The following is a 22,693-nucleotide window of genomic DNA, read 5'->3' on the forward strand; positions in this document are numbered from 1 at the left end:
TCGGCTAGCATATTCAAAACATATAATATTATAATATATATTCCATTGAATCATCTGCACTAGGTAGATGTGCAATCACTGACACAATCACGACACAATCACTGATGCAGTCAATTTGATTAATCCTTAAGAGTCTATTGAAGCACCCGTGCCTCAATCTAGAAATAATACAAAAATCCCCATCAAAAGTCAGTCAGTTTAAATTACATTTATTTATCTTTGATGATTTTTCACACCAAAAATCGAATCAGCTTCCAGCTTTGCAAACTGTTGTACCTGGGTAGGAGAACTGGTTGACGATTTACTGTATGTATACTGGAGAGTCATCAAGGACATATTAGAGAATTTTATTCGGTCAGAGCAATTAGGCAACTCTATCTAACACCCAACAGACAACGCTGTCTGAATTCAGATACTTGTGTTTCCATGACAACTAGGAGAAAGACAGGATGTGATTTTGTGTATTTATTGGAAACTGGGACTGATCCTCATATTCCCAATTTAGGGAATAAACATGACTGATCCAATTGTGACTATTCCTGATTTAAAGCTGAGATCCGCAATAGGCGAAACAGCACCACTGGCTGCCCCAGGGAATTCTGTTATTGCTTTTGCTTAGCGGAAATTGAGCATCCAGCATCATGGCAACAAACACAATTTACTATACACTCTGCTTTTCTATCGCTGGTGCAATGACCTATAACGATGTCTGAGGAAAAACAGTGTTCATTGTTTGAAGTAACGTTTTGTTGTTGTAGTATCGCCACGAACGTGGCAGTTTCACCGCAATGGATTGCAGCTTTGAGGGAAAATATTTAAACTAACAAAATGTAGAAGAATATTTACCTATCAACTCAGAAGACAACTCTTTCGATGACTTTTTAATCATGAAAAATACATTGAAAAAAAACATTAAATCAAAGGTGAAGACAGTAATTGTAGTGTATATTGAAAGTCTAGAGCGCAGAATCTGGAACTGCACCATCCCCATAGGGCAATTTAAAAGATAGGGTGTCATTTCAGACGCTGCCTATGCTAGCTCATCCTAGTGCCACTTACAATTTACAGCATAGGTCATCTCTTAACAGAGGGTTTTTGCAGTTCTGGAGAGAACTGCTTAACTAGGTGATAGGTGAAAATATCTGTTAATTGAATGATTAGAATATTCTGCCCTGAAACATATGATTGTATGGAATTGATTAGAATGTATGAAATCATAATAAATGTGTAGTCCTAGTCAGTATTATTGTAAAAACAATATGCCTTTATGGTATTTCAAACACAGACTGTCTGAGCTTGGTGCCGACCTGACTAGAGATTTGGGAGAGAACGGGAGTACAAGGACAAGGTCACTATCGCTGCTCGGCTGGGAAGTGAGACAGACAGTGTGTGCGTAGCAGGACATGTGTGCGCGTATGTTTGTGTGTACTTGTGTGCGTATGTTTGTGTCTATGTGTGTTCGTATGTTTGTGTGTATGTGTGGACGTGAGAAGTCAGTATAAAATGAATTGATTTGTATTCTTGACTTCAGAACGTTCCCGTGAATAAACATGTAACTTTGGTAGACTGGGCCTCTGTCTGTTTTCGTTTCTATCAGTATCAGTATCTATCAGCAAGTCTGTTAAGATCAAATTTTTATTTACAATGACAGCCTACACCGGCCAAACCCGGACGACGCTGGGCCAATTGTGTGCACCCTCTGGGACTCCCAATCAAGAGTCCCGAAGGGACTCTGGGACTCCCAATCTACCAAGATGATTTAGGATAATATGTTCAGTGGTGTCAGATGATTCCTGTGACTCAATGTTCATGTAACCAATCTAACATCTTCCATTTAACCAAATAGTGTCAAATGTTGTGTTTCTCTTTCCACGCTCAGTGGTCACATATCTTCTTCTAACACTTACAATTCCTTGGTGAGAGTGTGAGGTTAGCATCCTAAATGAAATCACATGATCTGAGCTGACACTGCTGTTGACCTCAGAGAACACAGGTTCAGCTACATTCCAAATGTGAAGAAAGGCAATGAGAACTACGTCAGGACAGAATCAGGAAAGAATTCTACTGTACAACATTTGAAGACAGAGATTTTGACCATTTGTTTATTTTATAAAACCTTTATTTACCCAGTCAATTGAGAACTCATATGCAGCAAGTTTATGGGTGCTTGCCAAGGTACTGCACAATATACACTGATGTGAAAAGAGGTAATCAGCCTCTGCGTTTTTCGTCACATGTTCTGTAGTAGTTTGGAGATTGGCCTGTCCTAATCAAAGCAGCTACTACTTCAACTTCCTGGGCTTTCATCATGATGGGGGAGAGGATCACCCTCTAATCACCACAGTGTTCTGGAAAATAGCCCCAATCCTGAGCCAAAATATACCTTTCTATGGGTTATACAATGACTGTGATGAGGATCCTTTTCAGACTGCTTTTAAAAAATGTCTCTGTGAACAGAATCCTCTGACATGTCTGCTTTAATGGTATTATGGAAATGAAAGGTTGAGTCTCATTAGTTGTAATGTACCTCAACTGGCTAATCGACAGAGAATGTTTATCCCTGTCTAATTATTCTTATCCATTTTAGTGTTAGTGAGTTTACGTTGACTGGAACTAAAATAGTGAGACATATCATGTCAACCACTGGCCAAATCCAAAAATGTATTGTGATTATCTTCCTGATTGATATTACTGCATACAAGCAGGCACAGATCTGCAGATTCCAACCACACAGTACTGGAATAAAATGAGCTGATTAAGGATTTACAGTACATACAGTACCTCTAACTACTCTGAAGATTGGCTCCTCTTAACCCCATCATTAGAGTGAGTATTATATGAGATGAGAACCTATGGGAGGTTGAAAGTTTAGGGAAGAAATAGAAGGTTGGAATAAATCCCATACATGCTGTATCGCAGTGCTTTTGACAACGAGTGGGTACTTCATGTTAATTCGATTACACAGCACATGAATGTCAGAAGAACATCTCACTGATTGCTGTGCTCTTGATGCCAAATCAATCTGAAGTGTCAGATAAATCAGTAGCATAAAGTGCATGGCCAACAGTGCAAGGATCTGATCAGTGTCCTGTGAAAATGAGCCTTCTTTGGTTGCTATGGGAACCTGCCCATAAAATAACCTAGGAGGCATTTCAGAATGCTGATTTACTGTACCTTGCCACAAAACTTCATAAGCCACGGGCACTTTGATAATACTTTAATGTTTTTTCCCCACCCACAGACACCCATCTTACCATTCACTAAATACATCATGATGCAATGTACTGCAAAGCTGCCATAACATTTTGACTTTTCATTGAAAAGCTCTTTGCAGCCAACAAAAAGCTTCCCTAGGCAACCTTGAGTCATACGTTGAATTGTACCTTATGACGTTTCTTTCTGAATATTGTAACAATGCTTAACAACAATACTCTCTGAAGTCTCAAGAAGTGTATTGACAAAGTACCACTTATGCCATTGCTATTCAAATGCAGTATGAACCCCTAGAGTCGATGTCCGCGCCCCTGTGGAAATCTAATTAGCATAAACATCTGTCAGTTTAAACTAGAGATGTCAGATGTGTTGCATTGGATGCGCCTCAATCCACCACATCTGACAATGTCGCATCTGCAGTGAAAGGTGACAGAGCTAGAGCGTGTTGGTCAGACCACGAGACATGCCGAAAATCTGTTTTCTCACTAAATCGTCTAGCGTCAGAACCGTTTGGCCAACAAACTATTCTGGAAAGGTGAAACTCTCACAAATACGTACATATCAGTTGTTTTGCTCTAGGACACCCAAAGGCCTCACGAGACTCCTCTGAAGGTCCCCAATGCCATTTGAAAAATGAATGGCAGTACATGCAGTGCCTTCAGAAAGTATTCAGACCCCTTGAGTATTCAGATCACTTTTCCACATTTTGTTAATTGGAGCCTTATTCTTAAATGGATTAAATAAATAAAAGCTCCTCAGCAATCTACACACAGTACCCCATAATGACAAAGCAAAAACTGTTTTTTAGACATTTTTGCAAATTTATTAAAAAAAAACATTGAAATACCTTATTTACGTAAGTATTCAGACCTTTACTATGAGACTCTAAATTGAGCTCAGGTGCATCCTGTTTCCATTGATCATCATTGAGATGTTTCAACAACTTGATTGGAGTCCACCTGTGGTAAATGAAATTGATTGGACATGATTTGGAATGGTGTGTCTATATAAGGTCCCACATTTGACAGTGCATGTCAGAGCAAAACCAAGCCATGAGGTCAAAGGAATTGTCCGTAGAGCACCGAGACAGGATTGTGTAGAGGAACAGGTCTGGGGAAGGGTACCAAAATTGGTAGAAGTTTGGAACCACCAAGAATCTTCCTAGAGCTGGCTGCCCGGCCAAACTGAGCAATCAGGGGAGAAAGGCCTTGGTCAGGGAAGTGACCAAGAACCCGATGGTCACTCTGGAGAACCTCTGAGAGTTCCTCTGTGGCGATGGGAGAACCTTCCAGAAGGACAACCATCTCTGCACCACTCCACCAATCAGTCCTTTATAGTAGAGTAGCCAGACAGAGCCATTCCTCAGTAAAAAGGCACATGACAGCCCACTTGGAGTTTGCCAAAGGCACCTAAAGGCTCTCAGACCATGAGAAACAAGATTATCTGGTCTGATGAAACCAAGATTGAGCTTTTGGCCTGAATGCCAAGCGTCACGTCTGGAGGAAACATGGCAGCATCCCTATGGGAAGCATGGTGGTGGCAGCGTCATTCTTGGGGATGTTTTTCAGCGGCAGGGACTGGGAGACTAGTCAGGATCGAGGCATAGATGAACGGAACAAAGTACAGAGATCCTTGATGAAAACCTGCTCCAGAGCGCTCAGGACCTCAGACTGGGGTGAAGGTTCACCTTCCAACAGGACAACGAACCCAAGCACACAGCCAAGACAACGCAGGAGTGGCTTCGGGACAAGTCTCTGAATGTCCTTGAGTGGCCCAGCCAGAGCCGGACTTGAACCCGATCGAACATCTCTGGAGAGACCTGAAAATAGCTGTGCAGAGACGCTTCCCATCCAACCTGACAGAGCTTGAAAGGATATGCAGAGAGGAATGGGAGAAACTCTCTAAATACAGGTGCCAAGCTACCTCCACCCAAGAAGACTTGAGGCTGTAATCGCTGCCAAAGGTGCTTCAACAAAGTACTGAGTAAAGGGTCTGAATACTTTTGTAAATGTGATATTTCAGTTTTAGATTTTTAATAAATTTGCAAAAATGTCTGTTTTTGCTTTGTCATTATGGGGTATTGTGTGTAGTTGATGAGGAAAATAAACAATATAATACATTTTAGAATAAGGCTGTAACGTAAAAAAATGTGGAAAAGTCAAGCTGTCTGAATACTTTCTGAATGCACTGTATTGATATGGAACAAACTTCCTTTTGATATTTTAATGGATTAAATACATGTCAAAAATGTTCCATGTTTCTGAATCTGTTGTTTAATGTGTTTGTCAAACTTGGGTTAATAGCAGTATCTGGCCAAATAAAATGTTTTAATTCCCCTACCCCAAAAATTATATACTTCAAGGGTCTTAAAATTCAAATAAAAAATAATCAATGACCTTCTTAAAACAATTCCTTATAGTTTACCGTAATGCCAAATTAAATGTTTAATCAAATAATTGTTTTTTTGGGGGATACTTCAAGGAGGATCTTAAAATCCAAAATCAAATTGCAAAATTATCCTTGGTATGACCTCCTTAAAACAATTCCATACAGCTCAGTAGTAAATTGTTGAGCTAGCTAACTAGCAGATTAACATCAACAATCAGCTGATAGCCCACCCTCTTTTCCCAATGTCAATCATGTCTTTAGGATGCACTGTAACTATCTTGCATTTACGTACACACTGTTATCCAGAGCAAGAGCACATTGACAGATTTTCACCTAATCTGCTCAGGAGTTTGAACCAGCGACCTTTCGATTACTGGCCCAACTCGCTAACTGCTGGCTACCTGTCAACTACTGCTAGGCTACCTCCAACTACCGCTAGGCCACCTGCCAACTACCGCTAGGCTACCTGCCAACTACCGCTAGGCCACCTGCCAACTACCGCTAGGCTACCTGCCAACTACCGCTAGGCCACCTGCCAACTACCGCTAGGCTACCTGCCAACTACCGCTAGGCTACCTGCCAACTACCGTTAGGATACCTGCCAACTACCGCTAGGCTACCTGTCACCTTCTTACAATTTGTGATGAGTGAGTGTGTGTTGTAGAAATAAATGAATTTCGAGATATGAACTATGAAAATCAACAACCAAAATATCTAGCGAAGGGAGGAGGGGGAGAGTGGGAGGCATGCCTCTTGGGTGGCTTTTTTCTCCTCATTTTGAGCACCTGCCCACTGAAAGGTCTGTGAAAGGCTCTGGTAATATATTATGGTGTATTGTAACTGAGGACAGAAAGCTCTGGAGCGCTCAGACCAGGCATAAAGTGGTGCTGAGGTAATAAAAGGTCAATACTGTGAGTCTCATGTGAGTTTTCCTCTGAGGTTTGGCTTTCCTCATCTATCTCCTCACTGTAATCTCCCTGAAATTGTCTGGTTACTGCCTCCGTATGCATTGTATTCCCTAACCGTACAGAATAAAGTGCAAAAATGTATCACAAAAAATCATGATGGCAGACTTTATTTAAAAATTATAATTTGCTAACATGTTATTGCTTAGTAATTACAATACATTTGTTTCTTTGTATCAGTTAATTATAATCCCAGCTAATTACCAATTGTGTTGAATTACTAGAAGGAGTATGCATTTTGACCACACCATTCCCTAGTAAATACCAAGGACATACCAGCTGGAACAACACATCTTCATCTTCAGGGCCATTGCAGTCAAAAACCTGATTTTCCTGTGATATACAGTGGGGCAAAAAAAGTATTTAGTCAGCCACCAATTGTGCAGTTCTCCCACTTAAAAATATGAGGCCTGTAATTTTCATCATAGGTACACTTCAACTATGACAGACAAAAAGAGAAAAAAAATCCAGAAAATCACATTGTAGGATTTTTAATGAATTTATGGTGGAAAATAAGTATTTGGTCACCTACAAACAAGCAAGATTTCTGGCTCTCACAGACCTGTAACTTCTTCTTTAAGAGGCTCCTCTGTCCTCCACTCGTTACCTGTATTAATGGCACCTGTTTGAACTTGTTATCAGTATAAAAGACACCTGTCCACAACCTCAAACAGTCACACTCCAAACTCCACTATGGCCAAGACCAAAGAGCTGTCAAAGGACACCAGAAACAAAATTGTAGACCTGCACCAGGCTGGGAAGACTGAATCTGCAATAGGTAAGCAGCTTGGTTTGAAGAAATCAACTGTGGGGAGCAATTATTAGAAATGGAAGACATACAAGACCACTGATAATCTGCCTCGATCTGGGGCTCCACGCAAGATCTCACCCCGTGGGGTCAAAATGATCACAAGAATGGTGAGCAAAAATCCCAGAACCACACGGGGGGACCTAGTGAATGACCTGCAGAGAGCTGGGACCAAAATAACAAAGCCTACCATCAGTAACACAATGCCGCCAGGGACTCAAATCCTGCAGTGCCAGACGTGTCCCCCTGCTTAAGCCAGTACATGTCCAGGCCCGTCTGAAGTTTGCTAGAGAGCATTTGGATGATCCAGAAGAAGATTGGGAGAATGTCATATGGTCCGATGAAACCAAAATATAACTTTTTGGTAAAAAACTCAACTCGTCATGTTTGGAGGACAAAGAATGCTGAGTTGCATCCAAAGAACACCATACCTACTGTGAAGCATGGGGGTGGAAACATCATGCTTTGGGGCTGTTTTTCTGCAAAGGGACCAGGACGACTGATCCGTGTAAAGGGAAAGAATGAATGGGGCCATGTATCGTGAGATTTTGAGTGAAAAACCTCCTTCCATCAGAAAGGGCATTGAAGATGAAACATGGCTGGGTCTTTCAGCATGACAATGATCCCAAACACACCGCCTGGACAACGAAGGAGTGGCTTCGTAAGAAGCATTTCAATGTCCTGGAGTGGCCTAGCCAGTCTCCAGATCTCAACCCCATAGAAAATCTTTGGAGGGAGTTGAAAGTCAGTGTTGCCCAGCAACAGCCCCAAAACATCACTGCTCTAGAGGAGATCTGCATGGAGGAATGGGCCAAAATACCAGCAACAGTGTGTGAAAACCTTGTGAAGATTTACAGAAAACGTTTGACCTCTGTCATTGCCAACAAAGGGTAGATAACAAAGTATTGAGATAAACTTTGTTATTGACCAAATACTTATTATCCACCATAATTTGCAAATAAATTCATTAAAAATGCTACAATGTGATTTTATGGATTTTTTTTTCTCGTTTTGTTGAGGTTGGAATAATACTGTGAAATTGTGAAAATTATAATAGCCTTTTATTGTAAGAGCTGTTTTAAAGACTGCCTTGTATGGATTTCAGCCTGTTTTGGTGGGATAAGAAAGAGTTAAATCTCTTTGCCAAAACAGACTTTTCAGTTTTCCCCTCCCCAGTATCAGAATCAGTATTGTTTGAGAAATTGCTGTTAGCTAATCTTTGCTAAGAAGCTATGTTTGTTTCTTTTTCACCATTTTAATTGAAAACAATCACAGTAAGGTACTTAATGGTTACCCAGAAATGATTTCATATGGGGATATACTGTAAATGGCTACATTGGACCTTTAAAGCAACTCTTGAGCACAGGGTATGCTCAAATATGCATACTTCACAGTATTTGTATGCAAGAGCATTAAAGCCTCCTTCTCAACTGGTTAAGAGGCTGCTTTGGGAGGTCAAGCTTTAATTCCTGTTCAGCTGAATAATTGCCCACTTAGATGTGCTTAATGTGCTGTTGTCATTATTACAAAAAAAACTATAATACTATTTTTGTAATGCATAATAACACACACCAAGCCAACTGTGTGTAATTACGAGCTGGTTGTGAGTGTTTCTTAGTTTAGTTTAGTTTCTTAGGCTACAAGGTGTGAGTAATTAATTATGTTTTCAAAATCTTGTTGGAAGAAAAAACAGAGCAAAATGTTAGGAAGATTGGAGACTGAACTCTACAAACAGATTTATACATCTAAGGCTAATGGAATGGGTTATTTAGATTAAGAAAGCCCGTACGGATTACGGAATATCAATATCATGTCACCCTAGATGTAAACACTCACAGGGCAGACAGACACGCACACATGCATTGACGAAAGAACACACAACACAAATGTATTTGACCAAATCATTGAAATGTAATATATGTGGATTAGAGACCCCGTTTCCTTAGGGACTGCTTTATCAAACTGCTGTATCTGGTAATCCAAAAGGGTTTAGTTTAGAAAAGCATAAAGCATAGCCATATTCCCTAATGTTGCAACTTGATCTCACAACCAAACAATTAATATAACACCCGTTTCTGAGTTCACGAGTTCAAAGCCCCTAAAGACAAGCACTCCCAACACATTAGTGAGAACAATCCAAGAGAGCTGTATTGAGCTACTGTTCACAATAAGCTACCAGTCAAAGTTGCTCTAATGATGCATTTATGGAAAACTTTGCACCACAATTAATAACTGATGAGTTCCAGCCGTAGTGCCGTAGTCTGGGTCCAGCAGGGGCTTGACTGATTGACAATATTACTTGAGGTTATTCCTTTATCCTACCAGCTGATAATAAATAGTGGTTGTTATGCCTTGCTCCAGTACGGACGGTAGTGTGTAAAAGACAATGCACCTCTTCTGCAGTGAAGTGTGAACATTCAATTAAATGTGGAGGAGGAGCTTTTGTGAGAAGGGGAAAGGGAAGGGTTGAACTGAGAGAGAGAGAGACAGAGACAGAGAGAGAGAGGGAGGGAGAGGAAGAGAGGGAGAGAGAGAGAGATCCAGGCAGAATATCAATGTGCAACGGAGGAGAGGGAGAGCTCAGGCTATGGAGCAGATATTAGCATGAGCAGCATTGTTTTTCTGTTGAGGGTAACAGAACACAACAAACATAAACAGGACATTTGAACAACGGATATATCGTTTGCCAGTAATCCTGGTAAGTAAAGATCACCCCAAATGCATCTACTTCTAATTTGCATGATGTGTCTACATTCATACACAAACACCTTCAAATATTTATAAAGCAATTATTCTAAAGGTTTCACATGCATTTACCATGTACCATATTATGTTTTGAGGAGGTGTATAACAGCCGACCACTGAAATGTGGGATGCTAGATGGAAATGAACTACTCTTACTGTTGCAATGAGAATGGGCTTCAGAAGTTTGGTTACATGTTGTCTGTGTCTTCACGTTCATTTTGTTTAATTACATTTGTTCATTATAAACATATTTATTCCACTGAGCTACACTCACCGGACAATTTATTGGGTACACCCATCTGGTACCGGGTCGGACCCCCTTTGCCTCCAGAACAGCCTGAATTCTTTGGGGAATTCTACAAGGTGTCAGAAACGTTGCACAGGGATGTTGGTCCATGCTGATCTGATGGCATCAAACAGTTGCTGCAGATTGGCCAGCGGTACATTCATGCTGCGAACAGCCCATTCCATCTCATCCCAAAGACGTTCTATTGGGTTGAGCTCTGGGGACTGTGCAGGCCACTCAAGTAAACTGGACTCGCTGTCATGTTCCAAGCAACGTATTTCCACTCCTCAGATGTCCAGTGTTGGTGATCACATGTCCACTGGAGCGGCTTCTTCTTGTTTTTAGCTGAGTGGAACCCGGTGTGGTCGTCTGCTGCTAAAGCCCATCCAAGGAAAAGCAGAAAATCGTATGTTTATTTTTCATATCCCGTCATTTTCCCTCCTCTTATTTTCCATCACTGCTGTAATTCCAAACAAAACCATCATTATGACTCAAGACGAGAGGCAAATGCTGCATCCTCTCCAACTGTTGGTTCACACAAGCTAAGGAATTAGCTCGATAGCTCTTCTAGCTCGTCCTCTCTGCCTGCCTCTCAGGCTGGCTGTCATGCTGCTCTTCCTGTCAGCCAGCTCCTGCTACTCAACAGACATCCCACTGCAAAACTCAAATGACATGTATGTCAAGATTGTTTCCCCCTGAGAGTTCAGCTTGCTGAGGGTGAGGAGAGTCTGGGCTCTGACTCTTGACAACAGGAGTGATGAGACACATCTTGGAAATGGAATATAGACAGTAGCAGGAAAGCTAAAGTGGTAGGCTAGAGAGCATTGATTTAAATACCAGAACTACTTACTTGTTGTCTCATACAACTCCATTGAGGATACCTCAGAGTTTATTAAAAAATAATTGGTGTATTTCACATAACCGCCCTTCCTCTTTTGGTAATCGGCCATTAGCCACAGGGTTTGCTTTTTCATTATTATTCAAGGTCACATATTGGCAATATGTGAGGAACAGTGGGCGAAGGCAGCCTACTGATTACGAATGTGACATTGTGTTAGGAAAATCTATGCTTTTATTATCGGATATATTCAATTTAATCCTGTTCTCCAAAAACCTCATTTACATTAAAAAGGCACAACACTGTACATGTTGTTGTGGTAACACAGCAACAGCAAAGTAGAATGTGATGTAAAATTCATTTTTTTTTTTTTGTATTTGATTACTGGAGATTTTTAGGTATGCTTGTATGTGCTCATTCCACTATGTTTGCTTCTTTGTGTTTGTGTTCCCAGGTTAAGTCAGTGTTTGCCACTGTAATTTTCATCTCCCAGATATTCCAATTAGATTTCATATGGAGTCTGTAAGAGATTTAATAGGAGGTAGAAAGACAGTGTTTTTGAGAGAGACTGTTTCCCATTCCTACGAGCCAGAAAGCATTCAGTGAATGAGACATTTTAAAAGGGGTTTCCTGTATGCTGTGGTACTGCTCCAAGGCCTATATGAGAAATATGTAAGAAGAGTCAACAATAGTAGTACAGCGCCCCTGGAGCAAGTTAGGGCACATCGACAGATTTTTCACCTTGTCGCCTCAGGTTTTCCGACCAGCTAACCTTTTGGTTACTGCCCCAACATGCTAACTCCTAGGCTACGTCAAATACCTGACTTTCAGCTGATGTAATAATAATTTGACAGTGATTTGACAAAATATGACCTTTAAAGCTTTCATGATCCCTATATTAACCCGGAGATCAAGCCAACGACGTGCAATGTAAAAGGTGGGAAAGGCAGGATGCTGCACAATGACAAATCACCAGATGTACTTTCATATCACCCTTAATGTAGTATGACTTATGAACGATTTGGGAAGAATCTAAGTAGTTCGTTTTAAGACGATGTGAATGTCCTATAACGCCTTTACAGTTTTTGTTATTTTAAAGTGGGACTTGAATCCTCTGCCACAAATATGTAAAACTGTAATAACAATAATGTCATATCAGATCAAATGTTTCGGCCAATTAGTTGGCCGAAACAATGCTCTCTGTCGTGGCAATTTAAAGTTGGTTACAGCAGCTGTTGTTTTGACATCTGACTTGTCATGTTCATGGTACGGTAGAGATCAGTCAGTCCTGTGCTGGATCAAGTCCAGTTTGGTTATGAGGAGTGATGGGTCTGGTGTAGGCTGATGGAGATCTATGAGGTGGAGGCATATGGCGGTACAGCTCTGCTTTGAGAAATGTGTGTTTTCTAAGAGCTGTCAAATTTATGCTAGACAAGTACCATCTAAGCTAACAGATTTATTGTAACCTATTTTTCCTGTGGTTTAATGGTATAACCGATAACAAATCTCTGATAACAAGTAGGTTTTGGACCTCAGTGGAGGTAGAGAAAACTAGCTTAACTGAACCCTACACAATAACTGTAAAATCTACAACACGATCCATGTTTTACTCCTTTTATGATAGATCCCGATAGTGACATACTATATCTCAGAGGGAGAAAAAAATGCAAAAATATGAATTACAGTGAGTGAAATGGTGGATTTTCACAAGCAGCTTCTGCTGTATTTTGGAGGATGAGCCATACTCTGTCCAGAGTGGCACTTACAGCAAGTGCCAATTTACCAACACTCATCGTTGATCCAACATGAACATTGAACAGGAAAAATAGAGTGAGAATGGTCCAATGACGTCAGTATGCATGGTACTTATATATAGACTGATTTACTATCTGCATGGGGTTAGGAAGTACAGTATGTATTTTTATTTCTAGTTTAGTTCACAAATAAGATAATGACTGCAGAACTGTAGACTCAAACAAGCCTCCACTGTATAGGCCTACCTTAAGCTTTCATACAGTACAATGTAATCACTCTCATACTAACAAATTCATCTCTGCGTCATCTGTCATGGTTTCGTCTGAATCTGCATTTGAATAATATTAGTGATTGTGTATGTGTGTCATGTCATTTCAACCATTTCCATTCAAATGTGGACATCATTGAAACGTTATTGAGGCACACTCCAAAGCCATTGCGCTGGCAGGCCTACTGTAATCAGATGTGATCCCAAACTCGTTTTTTTGTTTGTTGCCCTAGCACTATTACAGCTGATTCAAATAATCAAAGCTTAATGAGGACTTGATTATATCAGCTGTGTAGTGCTAGGGCAAAAACAAAAAGTGCACCCCTTGGGGTCCCCAGGACCGAGTTTGGGGAACTCTAAGTAAAACAATGACATCCCTGCGGATTTTGAAGTAAGCACTCCCAAAGATTTCTTGATTGACTTATTTCTATGCACATGATTTATTGAGACCTGTCCATCAGAAAGCAACATCTCTCCCTACTCAATTTCTTACTAGACCTTGCTGCTGGCATGGCTTAGCAGCCAATGGATGTGTGCATCTTCATGCCATGCAAGAGGCTAACCAGGTCACTTTGGGTGGGAAGGCTACGGAGAAGACACAAGTGGAGTGGACAGGTCTGAGCATGCACCGGCTCCCTGTTATGAAAATACATGGTTGTCTTTTGGTTTCTTCTCCGCAGCTCTGGTGATTGTTGACGTGGAAGAAAAACCATTTCACCTTTTCCTATTCAATCGCCTGTTAGCACAAGAACCTGATGACAATAGAGCTGTAGAGCTGGAGTGTTTCTCACACTGTGTACTGCATGCTGTGTTCTGTGTTGACTGATATATTCCCTTCCCCATAACTAGTGAAGCATAAGATTAGCTATCATACTTGCTATGGGTAGTGTTGTATATTGGAAGGAATTCTATCGGGTCGGCTTTGGTCTCACAATTCTTTCATCAGTCCCAGTGAAACCAGCATCAAACTATTGTACATGATTAATTTGAAAATACCATGGAAGCATAGTCTGTTGACTTTTCTGAACACCAGCCTTTGACTTCAGAACTATTTTATCTCTCAATTGCTGTGGAACCATCACTCATTTCTGCAACGTCACTGTGATTACAGCATTACTAGGGTGACTCATGATTAAACCTATTAGGAGTACATTTTTATCCTCACAGTTGGAACACAATCCACCGTTCTTGTAAAATAACACATCCAAATGGAAATAGTTGCTCAAATTTGCGCAATGTAGGCATTCAGGACATGAGACATAATAGAAATTGTAGTGTTATGAGAACCAGAAATATTTAATGAACTTTCCTACCTATCCTCGTGGTTTGAACATTTGAATGGATTGGTTTTAAAACATTTGTGAATCCATACGTTCAACAATGATCCGTCTTGTGTTCCCTAAAGTCCCTGTAGCCCCATTGCAGTCATAATTCAGCAGCATTAAACACATCATGTACTTCTCTTATTCTTTTACAGAACTTATAAAGTACTCCCAAAATGTCAGATCTGGAAGACTTCAGCAAAACAGCAGGGCACTGGAACACATCCGACAGCTACCAGCTGAATCCCACCAGTGTTATCGTGCCCGTGGTGTTCTCGCTCATATTCCTGCTGGGCACTATTGGGAACAGTCTGGTCCTGGCCGTCCTCCTCCGCAGCGGCCAGGTGGGATACAACACCACCAACCTGTTCATCCTCAACCTCAGCGTGGCCGACTTCTTCTTCATCATCTTCTGCGTGCCTTTCCAAGCCACCATCTACTCCCTGGAGGGCTGGGTGTTCGGCTCCTTCATGTGCAAGGTGGTCCACTTCTTCATCAACCTCACCATGTACGCCAGCAGCTTCACGCTGGCCGCTGTCTCTGTCGACAGGTATGTACGCTGTAGCTCTTGTTCGCTAATGTCTCATTTTACGTTAAAATGTCAAAACATTGAAATACTCTATACAAATATTTCTACATGTATACAGATTCCATAAGAATATCTTTATTCTAATTTTGGCTTAGTACTTCTTTATGGCTCATAACAAGGAGCTGATAGGAATAGACTTAATTTGTGAAATATTTTGTCATTTTTATTCGGCTGAGTTCTAACCTGCACATAACCTGTGCAGCATCTCTGAAGGTCGATGCCAATTAAAGTACAGAGTTCAAGGTCACTATTTCCCTCACCTCATTAAAGTCCAGCACACTTCCTCTCTATACAAGCGCCCAATGCTCTCTCTACAGAAGAGGATGGACGCTCATTTAGCAAAGCACACGGCAGTAACCTATACTGTAGTCATCCATTGGTCATTATTACAAAACAGCCTTGACATTTTCACAGAGCATAGGGAGATAGGGAGAATGCTAATCAGGTATTTATTTTTTGGCAACACTGTTGGTCATGTTAATGAAACCCAGTATTCATGTGATCAAGGGAAGGGCATTTTATCTGTATTAAAATGTGGAAATGAAAGAGTAGGTCTTGACCTGAAATTGAGGCTGAATCTGTGATTGAGTACAGTAAAAGACCACTAATGTGTTATCCCTACATGAAATGGACATATTCTTCTTTCCTGCATAAATGGATGACTTTTATTCTGCAGGGCCCTCGCTATGCTCAGCCCAGTGAAAATAGCTGGTCTTCTTTCCCCCTACATTAAATAAGGGAGCAGAAACCCTGGTGTTGTTTACCTTTTGGAGGGGGACATTCATTTGATAGATGTCCTCTATGTGAACAATGAGCATCCACTCAGGCTACAGCTGAGACCTATGATACCCAGCAGCAATTATTTCACTGCCAGGTTGGGATGAACAATATACACACACACTGATTGCCCTTTCATGAGTTCCATTTGCAGCACCAATGTGCCGCTTTTCTATTAAGCCCCAGAAGCAAGCGCTCATAATATTTGTATGTCTTTGTGCAAGCAACACAACAGTAAAAACAATTAATTCCATTTAGAAGGTGGAGTATAATGAAATCCCAGTTGACTCGCAATTACACATATAAAGCAAACAGCATACAATGAGTGTACAAAACATTAGGAACATCTGCTCTTTCCATGAGACTGACCAGGGGAATCCAAGTGAAAGCTATGATCCCTTATTGATGTCACCTGTTAACGCCACTTCAATCAGTGTAGATGTAACGCAGGAGACAGGTTAAAGAAGGATTTTTAAGCCTTGAGACAATTGAGACGTGGATTGTGTATGTGTGCCATTGAGGTTGAATGGGCAAGACAAAATATTAATGTGCCTTCGAATGGGTATGGTAGTAGGTGCCAGGTGCACCGGTTTGTGTCAAGAACTGCAATGCTGCTGGGTTTTTCATGCGCAACAGTTTCCAGTGTGTATCAAGAATGGTCCATCACCCAAAGGACATCCAGCCAACTTGGCACAACTGTGGGGAGGATTGGAGTCAACATGGGCCAGCATCCCTTTGGAACACTTTCGACACCTTGTAGAGTCCGTGTCCCGACGAATTGAGGTTATTCTGAGGGCAAAATGGTGGGTGGGGTAAAACTCAATATTAGGAAGGTGTTACTTAATGTTTTGTACACTCAGTTGATTCATGGCATTATGTTTTAATGGAATATGTAACTAAGTATTTCTGTTTGGTATAGGTATCTGGCTATTCGCTACCCTCTTCGCTCTAGAGAGTTGAGAACGCCCTGTAATGCCGTGGTTGCCATGGTAGTCATCTGGGGACTATCATTGATCTTCGCAGGACCGTATTTGAGCTACTACGACCTCATAGATTACGCCAACAGTAACGTTTGTGTTCCAGGTTGGGAGGAGTACAACCGCAAGGTGCTGGACACGTGCACCTTTGTGTTTGGTTATGTGATCCCTGTGCTCATCGTGAGCCTGTCCTACACCAGAACCATCAAGTACCTGTGGACTGCTGTGGACCCTCTGGACGGGATGTCAGAGTCCAAGAGGGCTAAGCGCAAAGTCACCAAAATGATCATCATCGTCACAGTGCTCTTCTGCATATGCTGGCTGCCCTATCATGTGGTGATCCTATGCTATCTGTACGGAGACTTCCCCTTCAACCAGACCACATACGCATTCAGGATCCTCTCTCACTGCATGGCCTACGCCAACTCCTGCCTCAACCCCATTGTGTACGCCTTGGTGTCCAAGCACTTTCGGAAAGGCTTCAAGAAGGTGTTCAGCTGCATTCTCAGTAAGAACGGCAGGAACAAAGTGCATGTGGTACATGTAGCCAACACAGTGCCTGGGTTCCAGGCGGGGTCCACAGAAGTGTCACAAATGAATGAGGACAATGTACGACAAAATGACTGTGAGATGAGCAGCCGGCCCATCGCCGAGCCGAGAGAAGCAACTATAAGCCATTTCCAGAAACAGTCTTGAAAGATGAGGCCTATGGTAAAGGACTGTGCAGATTGCCTTATCACAAAGACTTTGTATTCCAACCTCAAAGGGAAACTCACTGATGACAGTATCTCGGTATTTGAGATGGTGACAAATGGGAATTTGATGAGAGGGTAAAGAGAGCATGATCCTTAAAGAAACAAACATGATAATGGTTCAAATATATCATTATAAATTAGAATAGTAGTCATTTAATTTATGGGTTGCACCTATGTTTCATCACAATATTGGTTTGAACATTTGTTTTAGAACTGATGCCGACTGAGCATTCTACTCTATGCATTATCAATGAGCGCTGAGGAAGATATCATCAAGTGCATTACAATGGCTTGGAAATACAATTACATTTCAAAATGGGGCAAATAATTAGTAGGAAGACCTTTTGTCATCATTTTGATGTCATCAGATGGACTTGCAGAATAATGTTAGCTAGCAAGCTAAGATTGGGTGGAGATCACTGGATTTTAGCTAGCTAAGTTTAGCATTGCTAGCTATTTTTGACAAACTTTGCTAGTTAATGACAACATTACCCTCTGTCTAAAGTACATTTTATGAAATGATAATGATGGCAAAGTTGTTTCCTACTAAATATTTTCCTACTTTAGCAACGTCATTGTAATTTAGATGAAGCAGTCATTACCCTCTGTTCAAAATGACTGGGTTTATCACAACTTTTGGGCACCACTATGGCAGAGGGCGGCTTGAGAATGCTCATAACAACGGCATGACGCGACCAAGTGATGTAGGTGCAACCTATGAATAGGATATGTGTTCAAATGTATTAGGCTGGTGGTGTTATCTTTTTGCTTTGCACATATTTTGTATTTTTTGCATGTTTCTCTCTATGTTTACTGCACTCAGTCACTTAAGAGTTGTGTTGCTGTTGTAAATGCCATGCTGCTAACTATATTATCCTTTATGGCCTCTATTCACTTGTATTAGCTAATCTGTCTGTTAAACTCTATGAAGTCAACGTTCTCTGTTTCCTTTCTTCACTTTCCTGGTTTCCCCTTTTCTAGTCGAGTCTCCTTAAAAGCTTGTACACTACCTCACTGCTGTGATAAACTACCCTCCCTCTCATTTAGAAATTCCAAGAAATGCAATTTTCCACCAGCAGGACTGATTTTCATGCAAAAGGCCAGAATATATATTTTATATTTAGAACTGCCCTTTATACCTGGTCATTTTATCAAAATGCAATGTGCTTCCTGTATAATTTGTTTTTGCCTTTGTGACAGTTCCTTATGTCTGTACTTTATGCTCTTCTCTAACTTGTTTGTGTATTGGATGAGATTATGTATTGGTTAAATATTGGCTCAACATTTTAGAAGTGGATGTAAATATCAATGATCAAATAAAATGTTTTATGTTGCAGTATTTAATGCTATTATTGGTAACATATCTAACCCTAATCCAAGCTTCATGTGCACAACCCGGTTCAACCCTAAACCTAGACATATCCTTATGTAGTTTTTATGAAAGGTACGTTCATGTAAAGTAGCTATTCATAAGCAATTTGTTTAAACTAAGATGAGCAAATATTGTGTGTTCTAAACATTCAAGTTTTAACAGACCACATGCTTTAAAAGCTCAATTGGTTCAGCTTACTAACAATTTTTCCAGTGAAACAAATAGCTCACCACCTCATGGGTATCTTAGCCCATATACTGTAGATTTTCAAGGTCTCTAACTCTCAGTATGACTAAGTAAAAGCAAATTCCGCCTGGGGGGAATAACAATTGCTTTCATGGGAATTGCTTTTTATCCCTATATGGGATTTCAGTCCCTACATGAATATTCATAAGTACAGTATTGAGACGTTTAGAAAAGCAATAAGGAGTTGTGTCAGTCTCATTACAGCTCATTGTGTTCTTTGCTATGCTAGGTTTGGCAACATGCACATTACCCATCTAAAAGCCAGGATGGAGTATGTATCCTTTTCTTGTTCACCCATTAATAATAGGAGGAAACACACGTGACACACACTTCACATTAGAAACGCTTTGTGTGTTCGTTTTGAGAGCCTTCGTTAGTAAAAGGTAGTAGGACAACAATGCTCTAAAGTGGTCAGTTTCACACATCATCCATTCTGAAGGTTGGAAAATGAAATGAGCTCATCCGATCTCAATAGAAGACAGCAACTATTATCATGCCAAGAGTAGAACTAATTTACAATGCAAGACGTGAGGAGCCTCAATTAGCTAAATCCCACTTCAGGTATACTGCATGTCTAATAAAATGACTATTATCATACTAACAGTCACAGGTTCAGTCTCACCCAATTCTTATGAAGCATTTTCTAAGACCTTTCTAGTCAGGCTCACCATCCTACACATTTTATAATTGTCTCTCCAAATGGTGGTTCAATACATCCAATAACTCCAATGATGGTATTCTTTCAATGGCAGGCAATAATTTCCCATGTTTCATTCACTGGCATTACAATGAGTACAGACAGTAAATATAATTACTGAACTACAGGCTCTCTGTTTTGCACTGATATGATTATAGAAAGGCATTGTTTGTCTTGTGATTTTTTGAGGATTTTTCAATGACGCTCTAAAAGGCTCAGTGCTTGTTTCTGAAGTGTCGTGGCAACCAATCAATAAGCCTGCAGCCTCCCTTGTCCTCAGAGCGCTTACCCTCATCTGTTTCACACCTTGTAGCGTTACATTCTTGAATGCATCTGACCACGTTTGTACATGGAATAAATATGAAACTGTATGAAGATAGAGCACACAGTGCTGTGCGTACACACGAAAGAGGATTCTTTTCTCCATTAAAGCCAGCGGAGGCTGCTGAGGGGAGGACGGCTCATAGTAAAGGCTGGAATGGAGTCAATGGAATGGTATCAACCACATGGAAACCACGTCTGATACCATTCCATTGAGTCCACTCTAGCCATTATTATGAGCCGTCCTCCCCTCAGCAGCCTCCACTGATTTAGGCCTACCTGTTCTTGGCAGATTGTTCCTTTTCCTCTCGGAAGTAACTCATACTGTAATAGAATATCAATGAAGCAGAGAGTGAGTGAGCGAGAAAGGGGAGAAAGAGGGAGCCCCCAGAGATCCTTGCATCTCTGGAATTTGACCTGGGCAGCATTTGCATACAGGAGTTGCCTCTGCTTCACTTTGAAGGAGCTCCTGATTAAAGAATAAAACTTGTAAATAAGAAAGCCAAATGTAATTATCATGCATAGACATTACAGAATGACTCTGTCCAATGTGTGCTAAATGTAAGCAATGTTATGCATAAACACAGCATGATTATGACTCATCAGTGTATCATCATCATGGTGGGAGTGCATTCCTTAATGTAATCACGCTGTAAGGCATTTCAGCTTGAAATGTAGCATGTCACACCCAAAACCCAAAGCAAGCAATTAAGGCTGGGATGAAAGCTTTTATCTTGGCTCACAGTAATTGACTGTAACATCTGTCAAGTGTGCAGTGGTGGTACAAGATTTGAAGTTAAATAGAGGGTGGTTTGTCTCTACAGTTTCGTCCCTGAGATGTGTTCTCTCAGTCGTTCACTGTTAGGATAACTCTATTGTGCGGAAGATTTCCTCCATCCCAGAATGACGCAGGTCGGACACAATGTCCTGGATTTTTATATTGACAAAAGACAGAGATTCAAATCCATGTCCACGCACCAGCTGAGTCAAGAATCGAGTACCTTACTGTTTGACATTGTACCACTTCAATCTGTGGGCAGATGATACAACTGCAATGAGTTATCTTTCAAAGAGAACTCCATTGGTAGCCTACAATGTCCATTATCCTTCAATATTACCAAATTAGAAGCAGGATAATGAAAAATTAGTGACAAACAAATTAAATATGTTCCGACAAACTGGGTAAATGTCTGTGCTTTAATTTTATGAACTGTTTTATTGCCTAGTAGAAGTAGAGCTTGAACATACTCTACCAGCAGGTCAATACTCCATCTAATTGTCTTTTTAATTGAAAAATAGGTCATTGTCTCTCACCACGGAGAGTTACTAACTCCTCAAGACCGTTATTGCAGCACTTCCATGGACTGATAGATTTGAAAAGTTTTTATATCAGGCTACCCTTATTGCTTTAAGCCTCAGACACTTTCTTCTTGAAGAACAATTTAGTGGTTAGTGATGAATGGTTTCATTTGTACGGTTTCAGGCTTGTACTGAATTGAATCTGTTCTTATGTAACAGTCTCTCCTCTCTCAAGAGCATTACGGACTTGTACTAAGCTTGGGTGATAAAGTGTGGGCCAACTGGGTGGATGACAAATAATTACAAACATACCCTTAGTGTATATAGGGAATATGCTGTTAGATTAGATGGCATTGAATGTCCCATGATTAACTCTTGAAAGAAGACTTTAAATACGTAGTAATGTGTTGTAATTACTGATGATCCAAGGAAAAGTCATAGAGGTGAGTGGACAAACCATAACCTCCATTTCCCTCAGAACCCATCTGCAGTGTAGACACTTCCTGTGAAGATGATCATAGCAGAGCTGAAAGTCTAGAGGAGTAGAGTGCTTTAGTCATGGCCTTGATGCTGTTAAAACCCCTCCATTCCCGAAATCCGGGGGTGTCAGGCAGCAGTAAACGTGATCTATGAGACTTCAGCCTCCGGTTGCTATGACTCAGGGTAGAATTAACTCGAAGAACAATTTGGAACATAAATAGACGATGTTTGAAAAAACTCACCCCAATTACTTCTTAGCATCATATAGACTGTTTTTAAAAAAAAGCCTTTTTGCTTGATATGGATCTAAGAAAGTCAGGCAGAACACAATACACACACACTTGCACAGACACACACACACTTTAATTTTCTAATATAAGGAACTTAATCATTTCCAACACTCAGCATGCAGTTAGCAAGCTCCCTTACTGCTTTTGATATATCCTATCTGGTATATGATCGTTTATAGCGGTCTTCACTTGGTCATTTTGTACATATGTATACATTCGATTTTCTGTGACTACAACATGTGTCTGTCTCATTGATGTCAAATTATTAGAGGTTTTCAAGTTGTTTTTTGAAATAGGTCACT

General features: G+C 40.7%; 1 protein-coding gene across 1 annotated transcript; it reads left to right on the top strand.

Annotated features, from left to right (window-relative positions):
- The first annotated feature begins 9,899 nt into the window (after nucleotides 1-9,899).
- LOC112225839 (galanin receptor 2b) lies at nucleotides 9,900-19,025 on the top strand. The gene is made up of 3 exons (XM_024389941.2): nucleotides 9,900-10,072; nucleotides 14,744-15,138; nucleotides 16,874-19,025. The coding sequence occupies exons 2-3, from the start codon at nucleotides 14,765-14,767 to the stop codon at nucleotides 17,625-17,627; spliced, it is 1,128 nt and encodes a 375-aa protein (XP_024245709.1). The 5' UTR covers nucleotides 9,900-10,072; nucleotides 14,744-14,764; the 3' UTR covers nucleotides 17,628-19,025.
- Nucleotides 19,026-22,693: the final 3,668 nt, after the last annotated feature.

The sequence above is a fragment of the Oncorhynchus tshawytscha genome, linkage group LG27, assembly GCF_018296145.1.
Source record: "Oncorhynchus tshawytscha isolate Ot180627B linkage group LG27, Otsh_v2.0, whole genome shotgun sequence".
Taxonomy (NCBI): domain Eukaryota; kingdom Metazoa; phylum Chordata; class Actinopteri; order Salmoniformes; family Salmonidae; genus Oncorhynchus; species Oncorhynchus tshawytscha.